The 9,773-nt window shown below is 39.9% G+C and overlaps 1 protein-coding gene across 2 annotated transcripts; it reads right to left on the bottom strand.

Moving 5' to 3' along the window:
- Positions 1 to 465: 465 nt before the first annotated feature.
- Positions 466 to 9,427, bottom strand: wdr53 (WD repeat domain 53). Of its 2 annotated transcripts, none has more exons than XM_078410711.1 (3): positions 9,165 to 9,427; positions 7,467 to 7,942; positions 466 to 3,838 (listed from the first exon to the last, which is right to left on the bottom strand). In XM_078410711.1, the coding sequence occupies exons 1-3, from the start codon at positions 9,379 to 9,381 to the stop codon at positions 3,218 to 3,220; spliced, it is 1,314 nt and encodes a 437-aa protein (XP_078266837.1). In that variant the 5' UTR covers positions 9,382 to 9,427; the 3' UTR covers positions 466 to 3,217. The 2 variants fall into 2 exon arrangements, with proteins under 2 accessions (XP_078266837.1, XP_078266838.1); XM_078410712.1 differs by lacking the exon at positions 9,165 to 9,427 and adding an exon at positions 8,790 to 8,881.
- Positions 9,428 to 9,773: the final 346 nt, after the last annotated feature.

The following is a 9,773-nucleotide window of genomic DNA, read 5'->3' as shown; positions in this document are numbered from 1 at the left end:
GATTAAAGATAGTCTAAGGGTCTCCAATGAGGTAGATGGTAGGTCAGGAGCGCTCATCTAAATATCACAATGATTCATGATATAGTTTTAGAGAAATAAACATATCTCCTTGTAAAGATATTGACTTAGCGATCATAAGTAGGGATGGCAACTTTTTGTCTTGGGCCAATTGCTATAATCTATCGGAATTAAACCTAATCTACTCAAAATACTGTGCCCAACTGGCAGCTTTGAGGCACAGCACAATTCTGGTATTTGGTAAAATGTACTCTTACATCTTCAGACTCCATTGAGGCACAGTAAATATATCCATCGGAGCTATATTTATTTATCAGGCAAACTATTATATATATCGGGTCTTTAGACTCTTAGAACAAATCAAAAAACCTACATTGTAAAGCAGGAACACTGCAAGACTTGGCTTATCCATTAGGATCACTATACAAACATATAGGAATACCCCAAGCACGGTGAAATACAAGCCTATCATTATAGACATTTGACCATAGGTATAGTCTAATAATTGGCTTTTAGAGTCTTCTTGGTCCCCTTACAAGTGTTGAATCAACCTCTGGTCTGCTTGATCATGGATTTGAACTTAAAGTAGGTTCTGTATCTTCAGACATATTTGGAATTGATAATCCACTCTTTTGACTCTGTATTACAACCATCTCAGGCAGTGGTTCAATGTTCATGCTTTGTTTATTTTTCAGTGGAGATCATTTGATTGAACTCCAGATTGGTTCCTGCCTCAACCTTACCTGTTTAACTCCTGGAGACAAATTTGTTTGAACAATCTCTGGTGTGATCTCAATCTTCTTTTCACGGAAAGTTCTGCAGATATATCCCTCGTGATAGGATGCAAATTATTCTACCCTTGAGCAAGAAATTGGGCACAGGTTAGAAATTCTCTGCAACTCTTGCTCTTGAGTTTTCATCTATTCTGACCTCTCACCAACTCCATTTGAAGCAGGGTGATATAAAGAAAGAAGAGCGTGTGTGATATCATCATGTTTCATAAAGTATACACAGTTGGATCCTGACGGCCATTATTAAATACAAATTCTTCAAGTAAAGCATTACTTTAATTCACTTTCAGTACTGGAAAATTGTCATTCTCCTTTTCACTATTCTAGATGTGTTCCCTGGGAAGACCTGTTTTGCCATGACAAAACCTCAAACAAGCTTTTGGCTGCTTGTTCCTTTAAGGGCAGCAGTTGCCCCACTGATTGAGTCAGTGCCCCTGATCTCAGGAGTTTGGAAATAAAAACTTTGGCAAACAATGCACTTGCTCAAATGTCAGTATTCACTAATTCAAGATAAATGTTATTATTGCCTTGATTATCTAATAAATGAATTAGTTAACAAGTTAAAATATCCATAACTTTAAGCCCTGGCACTCAAGAGCTGACAGCCAAAAGTTAACTAATCTACACCATCTGTCCTGAACTATTTGTGGAAGCTATTTTTTTGTTCCTGTTACTTCGGGCGAAAATTTAAAGCACTACATCAACTTGAGTTTATTGTTCAAGTATCAAAAGAAAACTGATTGATTTTGGCTAATTGTTTTTTAAGAATGTTTAAAGTTGTGAATGAATGACTTTAAAATTGGGTTGGTTAATATAGCAACAGAATAACCTTTCCTTTCACTGAATACATATCATTGCCATTTTTTAGCTAGATTATTTATACCCAGCTCATTTTTTGATTAGTGTTAATTGATTAGTAAAAAAATGTTAGAATTTTAATATACAGTATACATGCAAAGAACATTTTGATACAATGTATACCGAATGTTTCACATCATCTAATTCATGCATGTATATTATAAACCAAGAAAATATGGCAGTTATTTTACTGTCATTAATGTGATAATTGAAATGTCCATCAGGACACTTGGAAAACCCCCATCCTCCATTCAGGAGTGCAATGAGATCTCTGATGTCTGTTTGAAAAGACAAATGGTGCCTGGCCCTGATATCTGAGGTGGTCATTATGTAAAACTTGACTAAAGATTTTGGGTGTCAAATGTCTTTGGCTCAGTATTAGTACTTTTATCTTGATTGGCTGTTCAAGGTTCAAACTCTGCTCGAAGGTTTTAAGAACATTTTCTGGTATAAAAGTTCAGTTTGGAACCATTGGTGGTCTTGGCTTTTAGATGAGATAGGATGACAAAGGGAGCCAATGGCACTTTTTGAAGAACAAAGGAATTGAAATAATTTATGACTATCTGATGAGGAAGACAGGCGCCACCGAGACCAAAATCTCTGGTGATTTATATCATTACTGTCAGTGATACTTTCAAATGTAAAGTGGCTGCTTTATCTTTCTGTATGACAAAGTGTTCTCTGCAGAATACTAGAAATAGGAGTAGGTTATCTGGCGCTTTGGGTCTGTTCTGCCATTTCAAGAATTAACTGTGCATATTTGACATATGCACCAGATATGTGCCGGAACATAAATATTTGACAGTTTTTCTCCTCTGACAGAGAAAGGGGGAATGAATTCTCATTGTTTTATTTCAACATCAGCATTTATTAATAACCTGTTTAAACTTAAAACACCATGACAATCAATAGCAATTTATTGAGGGATTGTTTTAAGAGTGTGGTTTATCGAGAAAGGACTTTTCAGTCACACAGCTGTTGTAAATTCAATTACAAAAATATCTTCTGAAATATTTCAGGATCAATGATATGAAAAACGTCTTGCAAACACAAATACTAGCAACATTCAAAGCAACACTGATGAATCCTACTGCCGTCCAGGAACCTCGCGGATCTACTTGCTATGTTTACCAGTAAACATTATATTCATACTTCCAATGGGCATGTTTCTCAGAATTGCCATCAATTCATTCACTCCAGGGAATCACATCAACCCTGATATTCCCAAATCACAGCAGCCTCCTCCCAGTGCACTCAAAACAACCAGGTAACATTCTGCCAAACTCTTTGTTTGCTGTTTACATTATCATTGAAAATCTGTACAGAACATGATTTTTGTGTGTGGAATTTTACAAAATATTAAGTGTTTTAAGGTTCAGCATCTGATTTGATTATTCCAAGTCATTCGATATTCTATGTGCTCCTATCAAGACATGCAGTTGGCCCTCATATTTACCTCAGAATTTGTGGAAAGTCTGTGAATTTCCTTCTTTCCATCTCCTTTACCAAGCCATTGTCACTTTCATCTAAATACTTTCACCACTGCATACCTACACGTCACCTAGAGTGTACATTGATATCTGACAGCTCTGGTCAGCAATAAATATTCTTTTAGAACCCTTTATATCCACACTAGAAATCCAATTCACTTTGTCTCCATGATCAATACTGAGCTTTGGCAAAACATGATCATTTTTATTTTTGTTGTTGTCTTTTACACTATGGGCAATTCCTTTAGACCCGCGTGCTTTTTTAGTAGTGCATCCAACTTTTGATTTTTGCCTAGATGATGTTGATGGTCGTTTTCCATCAGTCAGGATTTGTTCACTCAGGTCCCATAGCAGAATTTTTGCATCATTCCCTCCAGAAATCAACCAGTAAGGATGCGAAAGAGAGTTCAGAAAATGAACCTGAGAAACACCCAAATTGTGACCGCAGAATCGACGTTCAAACTCAAACCTTGTTCCTCTTACTCTGAATAAACGTATCTTGCCATCTTCAGCCCCACAGGCAAATACATTACCGCAACTGGCAACTGTAGTGAAGTGAGCCAATGGTGGATTAAAAAGCTGACACCCAGCCATTTGCTGATTATCTTCTTCCTCTTGTGCAAGATCTTGAAGGTTCACAGTCCAAACTGGATGAATTTTCTGCACATTCCACAGCATCACCTTACCAGAGAAATGAGAAAGCAAAAGAAATTCAAAAGAAAAATAGTTGAAATTTAAATTAATCATTTTTGACATATCAAGTAGAAAATACAAGAGAAAACTTACAACACAATCTGCTGGTTAACACTTGCCCCTTATACTGAATATTGATCTTTTTCGTTCCCCTCTAATTGGCTGATGTACAAATGTATTAGGGGATTTTTCATGTCTGCACTATCTGCTCAGTTGTTCTCAAGTTGCAGTCAACAGATTACAAGGCAAATAAATGCCTTGTCTGTTGCAATCTGGATTTCCCCAGTCTGGGAAAGAGATACGATGTTGCAATTGCCTAAAACCCATAAGGAAATGTGGGAAAAGACAGACATGCTTTACAGACGGTCTTATGAAGAAATCCCTGATAAAGGCTCATATGTTGTGAGAGCTAAATCTGACTGGATTTAATATCCCATTTTCAACATTTAGCTCACACATCGCCATTTATAGCTTTTTCATGGAAGCATGTAGTTCAGAGCAGAAACAAAATTTTAAAGAATTCTGATGTCCAAGGCTCAAGAGTCCACTACTGGTTTAGTGACAATGTATACAGAAATATTGTAGCTAACCCGAGTTTAAGATGGTGATATATACGGCCTGTTTGATTAAGGTATACTGTTCATCAACACTGCTTCATGTACAAGGCTCGTGTCAAGGAATGTGGAATGCTCTCCCCTTGCCTGGATGACTGCAGCTTCAGCAGTACTCGTGTTCAACACTGTACAAGACAGCAGCTTACTTGATAGGCACCTCATCGACAATATTAATTCACTCCATCACTGATGCATAACAGCAGCAGTTTGTACCATTTAATGATACACTTCAACATCTCACCAAGACTTCTTTGGCAGCACCTACTAAAGCCTATATCAGCTCAAAGGACATGCAAACCAACAACATCAGAACACACTACCTGGACACTGCCCTCCAAGCCACATACCATCCTTACTTGGAAATATAATCGGCATTCCTTTGCTATCACTGTGTCTAAATCCTATAATTTTCTCACTGACAGCATTGTGAGAATATATACACCTCAAAGACTGCAGTAGTTCAAGAAAGCAACTCACCATCTTCAAGAGTAATTTGATATGGGCAATTAAATGTTGGGTCAGCCTGCAAAGCCCCCATTCCATTAATAAATCAACTGTACTAGATCTCAGATTTGTATACATTTTGAAATGATGTTTTCTATAATAACCATTCTATTCACAATGACATTCAGATGTAAAACTGATAAATTTTATGTTTTTGATTTACCAAAAACTCTCATCTTTCTTTTATTTTTAACTCAATGAACATTTTAATACTGAAACAAATTACCTCTTCCACCTCCCCCCAATTTTTTTTACCAATACTGGGAAACACAGCTAATTGAAGTATTTTCCTCAAGTTTTATTAAATTGTTGAACAACAAGGTGCTTTCTTAGGTGCAGCACGTGTGAAAACTATTACTATCTTACTGATAGTGCTTGACTGTTGACCCAAGCTCCTAGTTTAAACTTTGGTATGGTGAAACTATGTTTATCTATTGTGCACCCAAAAGTGCAGGAAAAGTTCAAGCTGCAGTCCATTTAATTTTTTTTAATTGATTAGTATCAAAAAACCCTTCTGGTGCTGAAATAATTGTCAATGCAATATACAATGATGATTGCACTTGGCATGTACATTATGGTTTTGTTCAAATTATGGCTTCTAAATACAGTTAAATCAATTCAGAGATATCCAGCAATACTGTTGTCTGATAAACAGAATAAAAGGCTGAGGAAATAATTTTATACCTCCCCCTAAAATGTTTGGTAAGATAGAAAAAATCATCTTATTTAAGGATAAATGTATCATAGCATCAAAGTATATGTATGGCTTAAAACTTCATACAGAGCCTTCCAATATTCAGATATACAGTAACAAAGACAATAGCTATTTGAAGGTGACTTGCACTGTTGCATGTCCTTGATCACTGAAAAGAAGATGGGGCGGAAGGTGAAATTTTGACTCGCACACCTGTTCTTTACATTGTGCTAATAGGTTACATCCATAACTAGAGTTTAGAATCTGAAACAAGGGCAAATGAAGCATTCAGTCAGTATGACATTTTAGTTTAGTCTATAAAGATCTAACCCAGCACTGAGAGAATTAGCACCAAGGCTGATGCCTAATGCAACAGGTCTATTTGGAAAAAGATATATTTACTGGATTGGTCAGAAAAGTTTTAGTTTAAAAAGAAGCATAATGAAATGTGGTGGTCCCTGCTAGCGCAGCAATCACCTCCTTGAATCACTGTCATCCTTTGATCAAAGTATCATATAGTGATATTTGACAGGGAACTCCAGTAATTAAACACCATGGTGATGGTGGAACAACATATTACCTAGCAAGTCGCAATGATGCAACTTCCTGGGGAACTTGAAAATTGAGGTGTATCCCAGTATTTTTCGGTGACAGAGATCACAGAATTGAGAGATTCTGAAGAAGCTCTGGAGACCTGTTACAATGCATTTTGAATATTGATGTATACTGCATTAGTAGATGGAAAAAAAGTGTTTCTGGTGGTGAACTATGTGCCAATAGGCTACTTTGTCTTAGTGTTGAATTAAGGTTATTAGAACTGCATTCGGGCATTAGTGGAATTTGTTTACCCATTTAAAACAGATGTAAAAGCTATTGAATTCAGAGAAAGAAATATGTCACTGGGAAGATCAGCCCGAACTTTGGCTCATACCCCAAGTTGGTTTTCAGGCTGAACCAGTCACCTAGCATCTGATTGATTGAATTAAACCTCCAGCATGTTTTGGAATTCTCTCTTGGCATCCCTGATACGATTGCAGAGATCAAACTTGGCTTTCTTGTAGTGCGGGGGTCATCCTTCTTGAAATCCTTGGATCGCAACATTAGTAGAGATCGAGGCTCTCTATTCATCCAAGGTTCTTGATTCGGATAGACCCCAATTTTCTTTGTTGGAATGAAGTCGTCAATGTATTTCATGGAAAGAATGACGATGACCGAGGTATACTAATTCAAGCTGGATGTGGTAGCCTTCAATATATTCCAATCCACTGACACACGATAGTCTTGAAGCAGAACTTAGCCTCCTCAGTCCACTGTGGTATAGTTATTTATGTTGGTGGTTTTCGAGAATCTGGATCAAACCACAGTTACAAGCAGCCTGATCTATTACAGGGGTGTTCAGCCCCCTAAGCTGACTATCAAACAAAAGGGCTTTTACATATCTCATAGAAGTTTCATTCCTCTAAACACCATACAATAAATGATGCTGCAAATGTGACAATTAGTTCAGCTGAGAAAAATCTTCTTAAATAAATCAACCTTTTCCCTTAATACATTGTTGCTCTGTACACTTAAACCATCTGCACTTGGCATATCCAAACTAAAAGCAAATTTGTCTGATTATAGGCTAGAATAATGCACAATTGTTCCTGGATATGGAACCCATTCTTTTCTAATTTTGTTGGACCACAAAACTTCAAAGTGAACGATTTCTCCTCATTATGAATATTAGAACCATTTTAAATGCTCCCCCCCCCCCAATTCCCTTTGATAACCAGTTATATTACCACACAACAATGATACATACCTGCATATCTAGTCCACAGGAGAGCAAACTCTGTGGCCATTGAGGTCGAAACGTTACACAAGAGCAAATATTTGAGTGTTTTTGAAGGCAGCGGGTGACCTGTTTGCTAGCTAAGTCTATGATTTTTATTGATCCAGAATCATCTGCAGCTGCAAGATAACTATCTGTTTCATTGATTGAAATGCAATTTATTTCATCCTCATTCACGTGGAAGCGCTCAATGGGCTCCTTAAGTGACCGGATATCCAGTGCACTTATTGCTTCACCATGTGATGCATAGACTATACTTTCACAAGTGTGTGAGAATGATATGCAAGTCACATCATCACCCTCTAGATTCAGATGACCAATGATGGAACCCTGTATATTCCAGACTTTAAAACCTCCTTTCTCAGCCCCTGATGCCACAAGACCTTCATGGCCGACATCTAGGCACAGCACTGGGGAATCCCCTGCAGTCCACTTGGTGGTCATATCTAAAAAAAAGTGCAAAATAACATAGGGTCAAAGTTTCCTCTCACAAAATGTTCAATACAAGTTAGGATAATGAATGACAGCAGGAAAGGACCAAATTGCCATGGATAATTCACGGTCATGCACTCAATGTCTTTTGTTCACTGGGACTAGTATAGTATATTTCCTATGATCACCTCTCTCCATCACCTCCTCCCTCCCCATCCTTCCATCAACCCCTCCCTATCCCCACCACCCCATCTCTCCCTACCCACCCCTCTCCACACCACCCCTCCCTTCCCCATTTACTTCTCTCTACTTTGCTTCCATCCCTCCCTCCAACCTACCACGTCCTTGCTTCTCCTAATGCCCAATACTCTCCTATCACCCCCTCTCTTCCCTCCCTGTTGGTCATAGTCTTACAACTTGGAAACAGGGCCTACTTGCTCACACCGGCCAACACGTCCCATCTACACTCGGCCAACCTGCCTGCATTTGGCCCATATCCCTCTAAACCTTTCCTATCCATGTGTCTGTCTAAAATGTTTCTTAAACATTAAGACAGTCCCTGCCTCAACTACCAACTCTGGCAGCTTATATGGGTGAAAAAGCTACTCCTCGGGTTCCTATTAAATTGTAACGATATACCATTCCCCACCCATTACCACTCCGAACTAACCTCCCGACCACAACCACAACCTGCCCTTCCCTCTTCTACATGCCTCTACCCTCCATCACAGCATTGCACCCTCCGCCTCCTTTAACCTCTGCGGCCCCTCTCTCTGCTCCAGCACTGTAGCCTCCCTCATGGAATCACACGTTCCCACCGCCCACGCTTTTCCAACAAGGCCCTGGCGCCCATGGCCGCACCCGGTTGTTTGACCAGACGGTCTGGCCCAAAGACTCGAGTATCTTTGGTCTGGTCTGGTCCGAGCCTCGGCCGCTCCGTCACCCCTCCCCCCTCCGCACGTCACACAGCGAGTCACGTGGCCCCAGCCTCCCCACAACGGTCGTGCGCGTCCCCGAGACCACCACCGCCGCCGCTCCCGGCCACCACCTGTGCGCGCGCGTCCCCGAGACCGCCGCTCCCGGCCACCATCTGTGCGCGTCCCCGAAACCGCCGCTCCCGGCCACCACCTGTGCGCGCGCGTCCCCGAGACCGCCGCCGCCGCCGCCGCTCCCGGCCACCACCTGTCCGCGCGCGTCCCCGAGACCGGCCCAGAAACTAGTCTGATGAATCTTTACCTGGCCCTTCTATTGCAAGTCTTTCCATTGTTTTAGGTAAAAATACCAGACTGTACACAGCCTTCCTTCCAGGCTGCCGGTGCTTTCCTGCAGCTGGGCATTGTTTGTGGTGCTTATCGTAGGCTGCCTTTGGCCTGTCCACAGTGATGGCGATCGGAGGGGCTCTAAAGGAGGACGTGTCATCACAACATGTATTGGAAAAATCACACAAAGTCATTCAACATAATACTCATCTTTTCCTGAACAAACCACTGATGCAGTTCAGTTTCTGCATCTTTGTAGTGTAAGTTTCTGTATCTTTGTGATCACTTGATTGACTCACCAACTCCAATTGTGTCCTTTCATATTGCAGGTGGGTGCTGATGAAAATGACATCACTCAAACAAATCTATTCAACAAAATATGCAGTAATTGTTGAATACTGAGTTTCTCTTCAGCAAGCAATACCACGTTTAACGTGCATGAATTCCTGAATTCACAAATCACTAAAAGATTAATATGTCCCCTGATAAGGGAGGTAATACTTCAGAGACAAGAGACACACATGATAACATATCCAAGCAAGTAATCCTTATCGATATTGTGACATTCTACAGAAATCTCTTTTCC

This window comes from Rhinoraja longicauda, chromosome 13 (genome assembly GCF_053455715.1).
Source record: "Rhinoraja longicauda isolate Sanriku21f chromosome 13, sRhiLon1.1, whole genome shotgun sequence".
Lineage (NCBI taxonomy): Eukaryota > Metazoa > Chordata > Chondrichthyes > Rajiformes > Arhynchobatidae > Rhinoraja > Rhinoraja longicauda.
The sequence above is the reverse complement of the archived record's forward strand: the minus strand, read 5'-3'. Positions and strand labels throughout refer to the sequence as shown.